The sequence below is a fragment of the Delphinus delphis genome, chromosome 3, assembly GCF_949987515.2.
Source record: "Delphinus delphis chromosome 3, mDelDel1.2, whole genome shotgun sequence".
In the NCBI taxonomy this organism is placed as follows: domain Eukaryota; kingdom Metazoa; phylum Chordata; class Mammalia; order Artiodactyla; family Delphinidae; genus Delphinus; species Delphinus delphis.
In genome coordinates, this window is record NC_082685.1 from 103046096 (window position 1) to 103063967 (window position 17872).

The following is a 17872-nucleotide window of genomic DNA, read 5'->3' on the forward strand; positions in this document are numbered from 1 at the left end:
GTGTTGCTGCTAACTACCACATAGCTTAGGTGCTGTATACAGTATCTTAGAGGCAGTATACTAAGTTGTTAGCTGAACATACTCTGGATGCAGAGTGCCTAGATTTAAATCCCAACTGCCTCTGATCTAGCTGTGTGATCTTGAGCAAGCTATTTAACCTATCTGTGCCATAGTTTTTTAAAGTCTGGAAAAGTAATGATAATAGTTGGCTAATGTAAGGATGAAATGAGTTAATTGGTAATGCTTAGCACTTGGCAAGTACTAAATGACAGCTGCTGTTACTTCCTATGCTTGATATATAATTAATGTAAAAGTTGCTTTTCTAGATTTTTTTGGCCAAGCACCTTATTTTGGTTGGTGGGTTTATGCTTTCAAGGAGAACAATTTGGTATAATGGAAATCTGGATTCTAGCTATGGATCATCCACTGATTTGCTCTTGATTTGATTAATTACTAAGGGGGGAAAGGCTCAGATAAAATAGTCTCTTTAGTACTTTCATATAAAATTTAAATATTTAAAAATAGGTGAGCATGTTGAGCCTTTGGTTGTTTTTGAGTACTCAACAGGAACTTGTTTAAAGTATTTTGTTTTATCATACTGTGAAATGCTGATCCTAGATGCTTATTTAGTTTTTGTGCCACAGCTTACACATTGGCTATTAGTAATTCTCAAATTTTGAATTAGTGGATGATTTACAGATGATTCCTATGATGTGTGTTTAATTCTAAATATAAACTACTTGACAAATATACCCAATAAAAGGTAGTTCCCTAAGATAACTGGTACCTTGGCTTTTCTGAGAACTATTTCATAATAGTTTCACTGAGAACCTATTTCATAAAATTATTGTAATAACCTCCTAGTAAATTTGAGTTAGATAAAGTAGAAATACATTCTTTCCCTAATTACAGCTTAGTATATGTATGTACACTTTTTATTAATTTAAAAATGTTATAAACTTCACTTAGATTTGCTTTGTTTTTATGTCTTATTTTCTGGAAGACTATTCAGATTTTAATTAGTTTTTCACTTACTTCCAAACGGCACTTTGTAGATAAGCATGTTGTAGCATCAAAATGAATGTTGTAGTCAAATTTTATTGGAGTTCAGGCCCTGTAAAGATGGTTGTGTTTAAGTTCCACAAAGTTATTTGTGGTTTTTCCTGAACTTTTCCTTCTGCAGCAAAGTTCTATTTTCATTAACTACACACTATTTTAAAGTAGAAGATGGTGGTGAAAGATCAGTCTGTGTTACCTTTGGATTTTTTTTCTTTGTGAAAGCAATGGCAGTCTTGATTGTAACAGAAAACTATCTGGAATTTGGACTCGAAACAGGTAATAATTTCATATCTGTTAAGTTTTTAAAATTAGTTTTGAGGCGTATGTTCTGTAATGTTCTAAATAATTAACCTTTATTATTCTTAAGATCTTTTTTTTGTTTATTTTTTTAGCTAAGCTTTTGCTACCTTTTTCCAAAAATGCTGTTCCCATTTTTTCCTTAAAGTTAAATAAGTTTCACCAATGCTAATGTTAGATAAAGATGCACACAGATAAAGATGCAAATTTTATGCATACTCATGGAATGTACAAATATCAAAGGGATGTTTTCAAAGACTATTTCTCCTAATAACTAAATTTTATTGCATTATGACATACTAATTAGCACATAAAAGAGCTATGCTCATCATTTCAAAATTTAAGATGTTCTGTTTTCTAGCATTTTATTTCCAAAGATTCTGTGTTACCCCTATGATAAGAGTAAATTTTTTCCCCCTACAGGGTTTACAAATTTTTCAGACAGTGCGATGCAGTTTCTTGAAAAGCAAGGTTTAGAATCTCAGTAAGTTTTTAATTATTATTCAGATTTAATTTTTTCCATTTTTGGTAAAATAGCATTTACTATAAGTGGTTCTTTGTTTTTAATCAGTGAAAGGAGTTCTTTTTTAAGTAGGACTGTCTCTTTTTTAGCAATATTCTTACTCATGTTTTTTACATTTGTATAAAGTATCTTTTATAGAATTCTCATTTGAATTTGCTCTTATTTAACTTAATTCCTCTTCTACTAGAGATTAAATGAAATTTATGAATCGCATGTTATTTTCTATGTTGAACATGTAGGTTAGATTGTTAAAACTGTGGCTTAAGAGATGTCTGATTTACTTTATACTTCATCAAAATCCTTTATGGATGATTGAATAAGAGCAGTCTTTTTGTAGGAGTTTACTTTGTTTGTATTACTGTTATTATTGTGGTTTGTAAAGTAATTGATTAGAAGAATGGAAATTTCTAGAAAGTTAACTTCAAAAGTTTATCAGCTTTTTTAAAAATTTTATTTTTAGGGGTCCTGTTTCAAAACTTACTTTCAAATTTTTCCTGGCTATTTTCTGTTCGCTCATTGGGGCTTTTTTGACATTTCCTGGATTACGGCTGGCTCAAATGCATCTGGATGCCCTGAATTTGGCAACAGAAAAAATTACACAGTAAGCGGAAAATGTACATAAGCACATGCAGATAAATATATGTTTTTCATCTTAATGAAGGTATATTATTGTAATGAAATCATAAATTATTGTATTGAAAATTAATAATCATTTGATGTCACACTTCTTCCTCTTTCTACTATAAGCAAGCTTCTTTCATTCACTTCTAAATTTTAAGTCCTCTGTAAAAAAACCCCACTAAATTATTAAATTTCTCTTTTATCTGTTAAAATGGAAATATCAGTATTTATGTTAGTTCTTTTGAACTCAGAGATGAATGTTTATGATATTATAATCTTTGCCACTAATCTAAGGATCTATGGAAATTTCTTTAAATCAGAATTTTTAAGTTAAAAATACTTATTTAAATTTCATATAATTTTATTTAAATAATTTAATATTTTTTATTTAAAGTATTCTATTTAAAAATGTTTTGAAAGTAAATCTGTATACATAAGGAATGTTTTGTTTTCCTTATATTATTGATCTGTTTGCAAGATTATTTTAGTTCGGGATGGCTAATACCGTACAGTGTTAAATATCATAGATTACTATTTTAGTTTTCAAATGGAGAAATCGTATTCGAATCTCTGCATATTGTTCAGAGCCCATTTACTATCTTATTTGTGGTTGTCACAGATTTTTTGTTGTTGGTGGTGTGGACACCTTGGCAGAGTGACAGATTTTTATCTTCATTTCATATCCAGATCCAAATTTCCAAGTCCTCTTTTTGTTTTGCAGTAGAAGCCTAAGTTGAGAATATTCCATTTTGATATATGTATTTATAGTCATTAAGTTTCTCTGAGTAATCATATTTCCTAACATTTCTGTTCTTTAAAAGCCGATATTTAATGATGCTGATTCTCTAGTCTTTTCACATTCTTATCTCTTACCTATGTCATTTTCCTTTATTTTAATTTTGAAAGTTTTTTGTGTTTTTCCTTACCTCCATTTTTCTTTATTTGCTTTGTGTGTGTATTTATTTATTCTTACCTCCCAGTACACACTCCTTCATCCCTTTTTTCCACTCCTTTTACTCAGCATGCTGTTGGCTACATCCTGCCTTTCTCCCACCATCCGTCTCTCTAATGGCTCCTTTTAAAACAAAACCTGATTCTCCCCCTCCTCTCTACACACACACTTCAGTCCACTAACCCCAGTGTTATGATTTAAATAAGCTGAAAGAGTGGGTGGAGGGGAGCCCTTCACCAGCTACTGAAACCGCTGTGGGCTGCTCCTTGATACTAGAGTGTTCCCTAGCAACACTGCATACCTAATACTGCTGCTTTCTTCCCCTGCACCCGATGGTTTACCCAGGCTGTGGGATGAAAGAATCACTTTATAAAAACATTTAAAGCATTTAGTGGTGGTTTGGGGTTGGGGGCACATTTTAGTTTCCTTCTCAGTAAAATGTGGCTTCTTAAGATTTTTCCCTTTGGGAATTTGGAGTTTTATTTTCAGTGTATTGCAAACTCCCCAACCCCACGCCCCCACGCCCCCCCCCCCACCCGTGCCCGGATGCAGTGTATTGCAAACTCCCCAACCCCACGCCCCCCTGCCACACACACACACACACACACACACACACACACACACACACACACACACACACACACACACACACACACACACACACACACACACACACACACACACACACACACACACACACACACACACACACACACACCTGCCCGGATACAGGGTGTGGGAAGCTAGTTTTGTTGTGAGAGCAGCATGACTGGCACAAAGAGCAGCATTCTCTTTACCCCCATGGCCAGGCAGTAGTACTTGTTTTAGTGCCAGAGCTTAGAACCAGAGTTCCACCTCTCCCTGTCAGGTGTTCATGGTTTCCTGATCTGGCCATTTGCTCACATAAATCACTTGCACTGTAGTGGTATTTTAATGTGTGTGTGTGTGTGTGTGTGTGTGTGTGTGTGTGTGTGTGTATTTTAAACCCTCCAGTTTAGCTCCCCCAGCATGGTTGGTAATAAAAGCAGTACATGGTAATAAAATAGTCTGAAGAATTTTGTCTTTCTGAAATAAGGACAGTCTTTACCAGTCATCTATCTCTGTAGGATACAAACTTGGGACGACAATTAACAATGACATTACATCTCACACCTGAAACCTTTTGCTGTATTGGGTATTTTGCCTTGTAGGAGAAATATAAATTTCCTTGGTTTTTATAGGATAGGGAAATTAATTTCAGGTATGTTCATAATGCTTCAGGAAGAAATAAAAATGTGAGTCATTTATGATTTTAACAATGTAATTAAGACCTTTTACATGTTCATTACATATTGAAAGTTTTCTCATTTATAAGTAAGTTGCTGCAGTAGCTTCCGTCTGCCATATGCCTTCTAGTGTTATGGACCTTGCTAATCACTGTCTCTTGCTTGTAAATAATGAGAAGGCACTTTGTTTTAGCTGGACTGAAAAGTATCAAAAGATGACTCCTATACTGAAAATCCATTGGATTCATTGATTGTGCAAAGTTAGAGAATCATTTAAGTACCAGTGTATTAAATCAGGGATACAGTAGGAGATTGTTAAAGAACACTAGAATAGGAGTGAACAGATTTAGATTTTAGTGCTAGATCTCCTTCTAACCTGTAATATTGCCATGAGCAAGTCATTTAACTTTCCTCAATCTGAATGTTCTCTTCTGAACAATTAAAATAATGAGGTATTTTTACAAGGGCTCAAATCAGTGTTAAGTAGTAGTGATAAATATAAAATAATGGTGACAATAGTACCTTAATATAGAATACTGAAAATAAGTTCCTACCTTCATTTTTTAAGTCCCAAGGTTCTGTAGTTTATTAGTGTATTTTGTTTCTGGATTTTTATGTTTATTTCTTAAATACTTTCAGAACATTACTTCATATCAACTTCTTGGCACCTTTATTTATGGTTCTGCTCTGGGTAAAACCAATCACCAAAGACTACATTATGAACCCACCATTGGGTAAAGAAAGTGTCCCTTTGTAAGTATGGGTATTTGGGGGCTAATTTTTATTTCATTATATAATCAAAACTTTTCTAAAATGTTATTTACTGTGTTTACATTTTTTAATGATAACATTAGGACACTATTTTTAAAACATGAATAGAAATGTTTAAAAATATATTATAAAATAGAAACTATAAGTCATCATTTTACCTTTTGTGATCTTCATTAATGGTTTTGGATGATTATTACTCTGCACTAATATTATCTTGTACAGTTGTAAGTTTTTCTGCTTTTTTTAAGACACTACATTTCTCCTACTGTTTTCTTAATTGTGAAAATTATGGAGGAAAAAATGAGTAGTATAAATGGAAATTCATATATTTAGCCCCTTAAGAGTTGTTAACATTTTCCATATTTGCTTCACTGTTTTTTGCTTTATTTTTTGATGAAGTAGTTTTGCAAGTAAATTAGAGGCATAACATTTTTACCCCTAAGAACTTTAGTATGCATCTCTAAAAAATAAGGATATTTTTCTACATGACAATATTATCATCATAGCTATTAAAATTAAAAATAAAACCTTAACATTTTAATCAAATATTAGGTCCTATTTCCCCAATTAGACAACTGTATTTTAACAGAGGAAGGTAACATAGAAACAATTTATTAAAAGGCATTAATAACTATACTTGATATGTTAACTCATTAGCCTTATGGAACTATGTTAGAGTAATAAAAAGATTCAGGCAGAGCTGGTTCAAACCCCAGTTCTGATCCTCACTAAAACTGTCATTTGAGGGAGATTATTTTACTTCACTGAACCTCTGTTTCCCCATCTGGAAAATGAAGATAATAGTATCCACCTCACAAGGTTATCATTGGAATTAAATGAAAGAACACATGTAATGCAACCAGCTGGAAGTAAGTGCTTAATAAATGTTCCTTTCACTGCTTTGCCTCATCAAAATTAAAATAGAAAATCTTGACTAGTCAATGATTCCACAGTATGCATTTTATATTATGTATTTCTTTTAGATCCTGGTACAAATTTGTCTTGAAGTGTAGAATCGGTGATGACCATGATTTTTTTTTTAACACCTAATCTTATTGAACTAAGAAAGTATACATTGAAGTCATAACATTTTTTCCCCCACACAAGTAAGCTTTAATGATAATTTTAACTTGACAGGTTCACTGAGTATTTAAAAGTAATCCCAAGGATCGTAGGGTTCCAGACCAAATCTCAGATAAACTTTTAACCCACATCTTTGATGCTGAAAGCATTCCTAGTCCTTCCTTGAAGTGTGATCATGGAAGTTGGATTTTATACTTCTGTAATTATGTTTTCTGATTTTATATTTGCCTTAGTTTAATTAAGAAAACAAGGAAACTAGCATTTGTGACATATACCAGTTATTATGCTGGGTATTGATATTTTACATATTTTATCTCATTCATTCTTACAGTAATTCTCTATTTATGATCGCTGTTCTCATTCCATTTTATAGATGAAATAACAGACTCAGAGGTTAAATAATTTGGCTAAGGTTATTCAGCCAGATCTGGTGTATGTAAAGCATTTAGTAGTTATACCAATATTCATTTCCCCACTTGTAGCCTACAAAACTATGTACAGATTAGTAGTGAATACTATGCTTAAAGGAAGTAGGAAGAAGGAATTTTCCCCTTGGTATGTTAAATTAACAGGAAAAATTTTGTTGCACATGAAGACCTAGAGTCCTCTTCCTATAGCTTTATTTCCTTTGTCCCATTCCCTTTTCTGACCTTCATAAATGAAACAGAATTACAGTCATATCTCTGCTCCATTTTATTCTTTTTTTATTTGTCAGATCATTACATTAAGTGATTAGACAGGTGATTTTTAATTTTTGTTTAAACTCCAAAGTCCATGTTAGAAATGGCTGCCCGTCATCCCAGGTTCTTCGTCTGTCATGTGGATTAAATGGTTTGTTAAAGGCCTTTATTTGTAGTCAGAAGCAAAAATGGATAGAATGCAGTTTCAATCTGGAAATATATTTAAACTCATCCACCCATGTGTTCTGCTTCGGCATCAAAAAAATAAAATGTGAGCAAGCAGAGTCCATATGTGGGTAACCTTGTGAGAAGAAAACCAGAAGAGAACATATGTGGTGAACCCTAGAATGGCTTCAGGAATTTGGAGAAATTTCTTCTGCCTGTTCTTTACCTGTATATTTTGTCCCAGCTCAGACTCTTTCTTGAGATACCCCATCATTTCAACTTACCAAATCCTTATGAAGTTGGTTAAATAATCTGAGTTAGCAGTACTATTTAATTAGGGACTGTTATCTAAATCCTGAACTCTTCATAAACAGAGCAGATATGTTTTGATTCACTGCCTTATACCATTCACTTCATTCCTGTTATCTGTCTCCCTCAAAGCATGCGTAATAGCTGTCTTCAGAATACTGCCAGTCAAGCCTCCTGGTTGTACCACACCAGGGAGCACAGTATTGTCTGTAAGCCCCTGGAAAGGTTCAAGGCTGTGGATGGTCTTGACTTTTGTGTACTGTCAGTCTCACATGACTGATACCTTAATCTCATTGTTCATTACAGTGTAAATGTATTGATAAAAAGTTATGCCTTGGGCTTCCCTGGTGACACAGTGGTTGAGAGTCCACCTGCCGATGCAGGGGACACGGGTTCGTGCCCCGGTCCGGGAAGGTCCCACATGCCACGGAGCGGCTGGGCCCGTGAGCCATGGCCGTGAGCCTGTGCGTCCGGAGCCTGTGCTCTGCAACGGGAGAGGCCACAACAGTGAGAGGCCCGCGTACCGCAAAAAAAAAAAAAAAAAAAAGTTATGCCTTTATGCTTCCTAACCAACAGTACATCTCTATTGGAGCTTTATGTCCATGTTCACTCATGACCTTGTAAAAAGGAAACCAAAAGAGAACATACATAATAAAGCCTTTGTTCCATCCCTATTTTCCCTCCACTTCATAAGTAGTTCAAACCAAACTATACACTTTCACATCTTCTCTGCCTTTTCTGTTTCCTGTACTGTTCTTCAACTTTATTTCCACAGGCAACTTCTATATTGTAGTTTTAGTCCCTTTCCTAGGTGCTTACACTGGACAGAAGGAAGGGGTGATAATGGAGCCTATTTTGGAGCAAAGTGTTGTAAGGTTTTTTATCTTTTTCCACTTGGTCTTCTTTATAGCCATCCATACTACCCTCATGGTCTTAAGAATTTGGGGGAGACGCCTATAAATTCCAGATCCTGTCTGGCAGATCACACATTTCACACATTTCAACAGTCACATATTAAGCGCCTGATGTGTGCTAGAGCTTTGAATAGAGTCAGGCATGGGGTAGGCATTATTTTCAAATTACAATGTTATCTTTTATCAAAGCAGAAACTGTGGACCCCAAAAGGACATCAGAATTTACGTCTTCTTTCTAAAGTCCTTTAGGGAACATCTGATTTTGTCAGTATATCAGAATTCTTGATCCCAATCAGGAATTCAGCAGAGTGAAAGATCCTACTCAGGTATTTATATAACCAAACAAAACTCTAGCCAGAAATAGATGGGTTGATAACTTGATAGTTCCGCAAGCTCCTCTGGTTTCCTTCCTTCTTTCTCATAGTCTCCAGTTTAAGAGCACCCAACTTCCCTTTTCGTTTTATAGCCATTTTCCCCCCCCATGGAGGAGCGTAGTTAGAGAAAAGAATCCCAAGTGTTGCTCTACTTTGTTCTGCTAGATTTATCTCGTACTGTTTTATTTCATGATACATTTGTCTGTTAAGCAAGTGAAAGTATCATGCAGGTAAGTCTGTGGTAGAGTGGGATACTTTTTATATCTCCATCTGTAGCTAAGTCTAGATTTCCCTATATCTTAAATGATGAACATTAACACATATAACTAGCATGCTAGCATATTTTGGTCTTTGAGAGCACCATATCAACTTTTTGATCTGTAGAATGACAGAAGCTACATTCGATACTCTGCGACTCTGGTTAATAATCCTGCTGTGTGCTTTGCGGTTGGCCATGATGCGTAGTCACCTGCAAGCTTACTTAAACTTAGCCCAGAAATGTGTGGATCAGATGAAGAAAGAAGCAGGGCGAATAAGCACGGTTGAGCTTCAGAAAATGGTAAGTTTTATACTGCAGTCAAAATGAAAAATAGCAAATACTGAGTTGTAAATGACTATAAATAGATGGGATAATCTTAGACTGACATGTCAGAGACTTTGATCTGATTTTGGTGCTAGGTGAAGAAAGGATTTCAATTCCCTTCTTGCCTTAAGTACATTAAGTATCATACAGTTTGGGTTGCAAAGCTGTGGTATATCTACTTTTGGTAAATGGGACTCCCCTAATTGATTTGAAAGACATCACAATATATTGTATAGCCTTTATGACTTAAAGAGTAGGAAATATTAGTTTTAGTGACTAAATGTATTCCTTTTAACATTATTCCAAGTACTTGAACATGAAGCATAAAATTTAACTTAATGGGGATTCCAGAGAAGGAAGGTGCTAGGAATCCATCTACCATTATAATGGACTGGACCTATAACCTGATCGTGTCTTTTTGAAGAAATGTGGTGTTGGGTCCTCTGTTTTTTAATCTCGAAATTTCATTGTAAGAAGTATCTATCAAGATTCAAACAACTTTTTTTATGTTTTACCTTTCATGTATTTTCATACTTTGTAGTTTTACCTCAGTCGAATATAAATGGGGATTAATGTTTTTATTTATGCTCATATATGAGTGTTATTGTTATTTAGTTTGATATTTTAGGTGTCTGTCTTTAGAGATTTTAGCATTTTGTTTTATATGTGAAATAGTAAGTGAATATAAGCAATTTGAATTTTAGTGGTTTTGTTTCTCCAATTTGTATTAATCACTTAAGAAATATTTTTAAGGAATTTATTTTAATATTTTCACATTTTAAAGAACCTTCGAACTGAGCCTTTCTGAAGTCAGTCTGGTGGCATTTATAATGAAGTACAAATTTATTACCATTTAGCTTTCTTCTCATGAAAGGATTATTCATCTCTTAAGCAATTCAGTTTGACAATTATATGAAAGTTTAATTCATTCATAACATGTCAACCGTGTTAGAAACTTAAGAATGTTGTTGGTTGCAGGTCGCTCGAGTCTTTTATTACCTTTGTGTCATTGCACTGCAGTATGTGGCTCCTCTGGTCATGCTGCTTCACACAACCCTGCTTTTGAAAACTCTAGGTAGGCATACCCTGACAACTGGGAAACTTGTTGCTTTACTTTCTACCTACAGTTAATAATGCTTTTTGTTACCTACAAAGAAATAATCCTCTTAAAATTGTTTTTCTCTTTAAAAATTTTAAGAGGATACATACGAAATTTTAAGCTGTGGAAGTTGATTCATTGATTGATCATCTTGATTTTGAAAATTCGGGCCCATATCGTTTTACAATGTTAAAAGAATTGTTTGCTAAAGGTTAATTCTGAGTAACTGGAGTGAGCACTTTTTGTCTTAATATTTTATGTTGTAAGAGAGTGATTTAAGATTTTGTTAGTGCATAACATTTAAATTATTACAAGGTACTTGTAAACTTATGAATTACAGAACCCTTTGGTGAGTTCTGCTTCAGATAACTTACGTTGATAGAGTAAAGATTTCTCAGTGGCAGAACAAAGTTCTTCTGTAAGTCTGTTCACTAAGCAATCCAGCCCATCTGTGGTGTTACTCAAGAATCTATTGTTGTATTGATCATTTCTTTGCTTAGGTCAGGCAGTCTGCCAGTGTTGGGGGTTTAGAAGCCAAAGGAACTAAAAGCATTATTGGGTGGGCTTATAGATGCTTTAGTAGAACTGTAAATGTCCTTCAGGACTCTATGGAACATAAAAGAGTAGCTCAGTTGTAAATTCTGTGACACATCTTCTATCCAAAATAGGAAAGTATATGATAAAAATATTTCTGGAAGCTATTAATAATCTCTCACATTGACATCAGAGAGAGTTTCTGAGAAAGAATTTATTCTGATATTCTAGAGGTAGAAAAGATTCTAAGAAGTTATAGAGTCTGTCCTTGTCACTCCATTAGAGGTAGTTGATTCATAGATTATACAAGAAAAAAAAATGTTTTTGTTATTTTACCAGATTTTAGTGCAGTTAATTAAAAGTAAATTAGATTTTAGCTTTTATGTGCACCTCTACTGATAAGGTTAGATTATAATCTGGTCAAGTTAAGTGAATTTTCCCCAGGTGTGTAGAAAGATTATTATTTTACTTTATTTTCAACATTGAATAATTTGTTGTGCCACTAAACTTTTTGTTCTTAATTTTAAATATAAGTTAAAGAATTTATTTTTTCTAAATAACGAGCTTTGGAATTACTTTTCACGTTTTATTTGCATCTTGAATTTTCTAGGTAATCATTCCTGGGGGATTTATCCAGAATCTATCTCTACCTTGCCAGTGGATAATAGTCCACCCTCCAATTCTGTTTACTCTGAATTACCATCTGCTGATGGGAAGATGAAGGTAACTGTTACACAAATAACAGTGGCACTGAGCAGCTTAAAAAACATTTTCACTCCTCTGCTTTTTCGAGGACTTCTGTCTTTTCTGACCTGGTGGATTGCTGCTTGTCTCTTTTCTACAAGCCTTTTTGGGCTTTTCTATCACCAGTATCTCACTGTGGCGTGAATCTCAGTTAACAAAAAAGGATATCGAAGTCACACTCTGAATTCAGATACTCGTACCTTGAAGGTCTGACAAAAACCAGAAGAAAGCAAATACAAAGGAAGGAAAACCATATCAGAATATCTTGTTTCAAATACTTCCTCTGTATTCTCAGGGTGGATTAATGGTATTAATATTTAAAATTATAGAATAGATTGTTAACTGCTATACTGTGGCGTTGGAATTTTAACTCCTTGTATTAATGGATGTGAGAGAGCTATCTACAAGTGTAATACTTCTGATGACCTTGGTTTACAGAAACCTCCATCAGTCTTTGAAACTTCTCATATGACTCCAGTTATTGATTGGTTGCTCTTAATGGTATTAAGGTACTGTTAATATTCATAATGGCTGCCTATAGAACAATCTTCAAACTGAGCCATGCTTTAGAGGAGGGAAAGAAGCTAAAGTCACTTCTGTTGGTACTATGCGAGTCACCCTTCAAACAGCAACAACAGCAAAATCCAACAGAAAGGAATAGCTACTGTATATTACAGTAAAGAAAGCTGCATAGTAATTTTAAATTTAATGGAGTTGTACATGCTTAATATCTACAAGTACTGCTGCTTGAGAGTAGCAAGAATATTGTTTTAAAATGCATTCTAGCCAACTTGAGGGATCTTTTAAAATAATTGGCTACATGAACATTTGCAGTCTTGCCATTAGGTTTGGACTGCCCATATTTTATTTTATTCTATGATCCTAAATATAGTTCTTTTTAATAGTCTAAAGATATTTATCAATATTGATCAAACTTTTAAAAAATTACTTTGTAATCCTGCTGACTACCTGTATGTATTGTACATATATATTATATATTAAATATATAATATATTGAGATTATAAAAGATGAAAATATTGGGTTCTTATAATATTTTAAGTTGCTGAATGTATTTTAAAATGTGACTGAATGAGATGTATTTGTATCTAGAAATTTTCTTTCTTTCTGGAACGAGATTAAAATACATTTTGAAAATTCATCTGAGCAAGCGATTTATTTGTATTGCCTATGTGTGAGAGTACTTCCGATTTTATAAATACTTAGGTGGTTGCTGCCAAATTAAAATTCTTTTTCTGTCATTTAAAAATAATTAGAACCTTTTGACAGATTTACCAGTATTATTTAAACCTATGTTAAATAGGACTTGTTTTAATTTGTAGTGTTTGTATTTTATTTTTTATTTATTTTATTTGTAGTGTTTTTACTTTATAGGGCAGAAATTAAAGTAATTCGAATGAAAAATTCAAATGAAATGGGGAAAAAAAGTAAATTTTGGGGATGCTTTTTTCCATAGGGAATGAATATAAGAGATAAACAGTTTTGTTGGGTTTTTTCCCAAATGAATAGAATTTACTGGTAAATATTCTTTCATATAACTGTCTTGAGAGGCTATGTATTATGTTTCAGTGCTACTGTCACTATTGAAAGCAATTTTGAAACTCTTCTTTTGGAATTACTTTGAAGGCTTGTGGTTCATATTCATTTGAATAATCTCAGTACAGCAAGTTCTTGTCTTTTGGTGTAGGTTAAATATTTTGAAAATAGATGATATTTTAAATAAGACTGAGTGATAAAGTAAATGCTTAAGTTGGATAAAACTCTTTGGTTGAAATGAATTGTGAATATAATATAGAATGATAGTTCATGTGTATTTCCAAAAGCAGCATTCCAAATATATCTTGAGATATCAGCATCACTAAAATAAGTATCTTATAACAAGATTACAGTGAAGTGTGACATTTATTTTGTTTATGAAAGTTCTTACATGTTGGAGTTGCAAAAAATCTCACCTGGTATTTATAACCATTCTTATTAAAAAGCTATACTGTGAAAGTTATAATTAAAGTTATTATTTTGATTTTCAGTGATTGTATAGTGGAGTAATATGGAGGGAAAGGAATAGAATTCATTATTGGATGGAATAACGTATTTTTGAAATACTGTTGATTGACTCTTTTTAAACTTGAATTCTCCCTAAGTATATTATGAACTTACACAAACTGCTTGTTAACTGAAGTGATGAGTTGGTTTAGGTTTTTTTAGCCTTTTAAAGCAAATTTTGAGAGAATGATAGTTACGACTACTAACTTTTATTTAAGCATGTTGTGTTTGTACCAAGAATTATGTTAAGTGCAAAAGGGTTTGTACTTTATGTAAACCAAGTAATATTTTTTAAATTGAGATATAATTGATATATAATGTTGTATTAGTTTTAGGTGTACAACATAATGATTTTTGATACATGTATATGTTGCAAAATGATTGCAAATAATATTTTTGAATACCCCAAATTAGGCCAGTAGATCTTTTGTTTTTTATATTGGGCTTTAGTCAGTATAAATGCTTCAGAAGTCAGTTATTTTTATTTTATATTTTTGCCAAGTCAACTAGGAACCCGTAAAATCTTGCTTTTACTATGATCTGTAGAATATTGCTTGACAACTTGTTGGTTCCAGCCCTCCCCACCCCCCCACCCCCACTCCCGCCCATTGCACTATAAAAATTAGAGCTTATTCTCCTTCCTACTCCCATTGATTTGTCTGAAATGAAAAGCATATAATTTTGTCTTAATACCGCATGCATTTTGATTATCTTTGGTATTTTCCCTAGAATTTCAGTGTTATGCATAAATGACCAGTGCATCCATGCAGTGTGGGCTCATTGTCTTACTGTTTCTAATATAAATATCATTGGTAAAATAGTGACATTTCTTCTTGAGTTTTGATTCAGAAGAGATATTCATCTATTAATGGAATTGATAGGTCCAGGAAGCAATAAGTAGAATTCATTATGAAATCTGTAATTGGAACTTCACTGGATAGATTTATTCTTTCAAATGAAAGATTAACTTCTCAGTATTGTAAAGCATGGGGTCCCAACATTCTCTGAATTCATACACACTTTCTGAGCCATCACATAATTGAAAATGGTCTGTCGTGGTATATGGCTCTATTCAGCAAAATAAAACTAAGTGATTTTTGAATGTGGATCATCCTTTGTCTTCACAGAGCTTTAGGTGGCTTAAAGAATCAGATTATGATCCTAGAGCTTGAACTCAGTGTCTCAAATAGTCATACAATCTCATCTTTTAATTCCCATTTGTCGCGTTATGTCTATACCCTGAGTTTATAGATGAGCTGGTTATACGCCCTGAAAACTCTGACATGGGCATTAAGGATGATCAAAGAGCTAATGTCAACCTTTCCCTTCTTTTTTAAAATTTTCATTGGCGTATAGTTGATTTACAATGTTGTGTTAGTAACCTTTCCCTTCTTTAAAATGGTAAACACTTTACTTATTTTGTACCTAAGAAAAAGGAAAACCAGATATAGCCTGTTCATATGATTCTATTTTGTTACCATTGAACTCCTTTTTAGCTACAGAAGATTACATTGGAAGGGCCTATCTTTAATGATTCAGAGAGTTTGTATTTTTCTATCCTATTGTTGTTTTTTTTGTTTTTTTCTTTTTTCCTTTTCCTTATAACTCCCTGTACGTAGCTACTCCCCTCCTTTCTCCCATTTGGCAAAAGGCTACCCATTTTATAAATGAAGTAGCAGCACAATTTTCTGGCAAGAATGTTGATCTAAGAATCAGGAAGCATTTCTTCTCATCCCATTTCTTCCTGCAATTATCTGTTTTTTTTGCACTTACTAGGCGTTAACTGATACTAATTAAACAAAACTGAATTACCATCACTATTGACCTCAGGTTTATCACATGTAAAATAAAATAAATAGTTTACATTAAATGTACGGCTATACATTTCCAAATCTGATATTTATTTCTGTTTATGTTAGCATGAGAAAAATGAATAGCTGTTTTTGGCTTCAGGAATGGTTACAGATCATGTTAGTTAGAGGACATTTATTTATTGTTAGTTGAGAATGACTTTACAAAGAACATTTTCTCCGGGAGTATTTTGGTTTGTACTCAATTATTTGTTTAATAAATATGTATTGAGTGCCTATAATATTCCAGAAACTGCCCTACATACAGCAGTAAACAACATATCAAAATCCCTGCTCTCCAGGAGCTAAGAGTCTAGTGGGCAAATGCAGGCACTAAGCAATGATGAATATGAATCACATGTGGGATAGGTTAGATAGTGATAAGATCTAATAGGCAGGGGATGGGGGGGCATCAGGGAAGGGGGAAAATGAAGTTGGAGGGTAGGGATAAAATTTTAAATGGAGCGTTGAGGGAAAGCCTCACTGAGAAGATGATTTCTGAATAATGTTTTGAAGAAAATGAGTACCATCATAGGGTTTCTTCTAATATCACTGTGGTTCGTTGGTCAGCAAAACACCCTGATTACTTGGACTTTGCTAAGTGTGAGGTCACTAAAGAAATGTTTTAAGAAATGGACAATATTGTATATTCCCCTTTTCAGTTGGTGCATTGTATAGGAAGGATTATAGCCATTGAATTAAATGCTGCTTCTTTACTAATGAACTAAAATATGCAATAAGTATAATCTCTTGAGTCTCCTTTTTATAGCTTTTCTGTCGAGTGCTTTTTAACTTAATTTGGACATTTTTACATTTTATTTCAGTAGAACTTTTAAAGACTCAAAGGGTTGCAAAAGAGTTGAAGATATGTCCATTTGGCAGACAATATGATATGTATATGGCAGACAGATTTTACCCATAGTTCTTTATCTGTCAGATAATCTGTTACACAAATGTAATTATGCAAAGGGTAGCATAGCTGAGGACGAATTTGGATTAATAACATCTTATCAAAAATTTAAATACATATATAGCACAGTTTGAATATATTAAGTACCCATTGCTGAAGTATTAAATATGAGGGAGATATATATTTCTAAAATAGTGCTCTATACAAAAATTAGCTTTAAAATCTATTTAGTTTGTTTGGAATGTATTTTCTTTCTGTAATTCTACAGTGAAACAATTTGTACTTATGAATAGGAAATTTCAAAAGACTAATAAACAAATGAAACTGTGTTAGTAGGGCTACTTTGAGTAAGTAGTAATGATAAGATATAGGAATTATTGTAATAGTGTTTTGTTTACCCTATATGTGTAAGCTCATTCTGTCTTTTCTATTTTTAACAATTCCTTAGAGCGTGAAATGTAATTTTTTTCCACGTATTTAAATTTCCATCATTATAGGAGATGGTCTGTGTACCTGTTTTGGACAAGTGGCTGATGTCTAAAGTTGATAGTCTGTCAACTTGATAGTCTGTCAACTTAATTGTCTGTTGAAATGGAATAGCTACATCAGAGAAAGAATTGAATTATAGAGGGCTTCCCTGGTGGCGCAGTGGTTGAGAGTCTGCCTGCCGATGCAGGGGACATGTGTTCGTGCCCCGGTCCGGGAAGATCCCGCATCCCAGAGCGGCTGGGCCCATGAGCCATGGCCACTGAGCCTGTGCGTCCGGAGCCTGTGCTCCACAATGGGAGAGGCCACAACAGAGAGGCCCGCGTACCGCAAAAAAAAAAAAAAAAGAATTGAATTATAGAAAAAAACAAAATTTTATTTAAAAAATTTTAATAACAGTTTTTTAAATTTAGTAGTAAAATCTTAAAAGAGCAACATTGCAACAGTGGGGAAAACAGTCATTTCAACTATTGGCACTAGAGTAATTGGGCATCCACATTTAGAAAAATGAACCTCAATCCCTATCTCATACTACACACAAAAATTAATTCAAGAGGGAGGGACCATATTTTTCATTGTAAAAGCTAAAAC

General features: G+C 33.5%; 1 protein-coding gene across 7 annotated transcripts in view; it reads left to right on the forward strand.

The window, feature by feature from the left end:
- The window catches only part of TMEM161B (transmembrane protein 161B), a 70721-nt gene extending 56219 nt beyond the window's left edge, over positions 1–14502 (forward strand). For 5 of the 7 annotated variants that reach the window (XM_060009181.1, XM_060009177.1, XM_060009179.1 and 2 more), the window contains 7 exons: positions 1184–1335; positions 1780–1840; positions 2340–2480; positions 5357–5470; positions 9398–9572; positions 10575–10671; positions 11840–14502. In XM_060009181.1, the coding sequence (XP_059865164.1) occupies positions 1184–1335; positions 1780–1840; positions 2340–2480; positions 5357–5470; positions 9398–9572; positions 10575–10671; positions 11840–12117 (1018 nt within the window). In that variant the 3' untranslated portion in view covers positions 12118–14502. The remainder of the gene's footprint in view (positions 1–1183; positions 1336–1779; positions 1841–2339; positions 2481–5356; positions 5471–9397; positions 9573–10574; positions 10672–11839) is intronic. The other 2 variants (XM_060009175.1, XM_060009176.2) reach the window with 2 other exon arrangements.
- The last annotated feature ends 3370 nt before the right edge of the window (positions 14503–17872 follow it).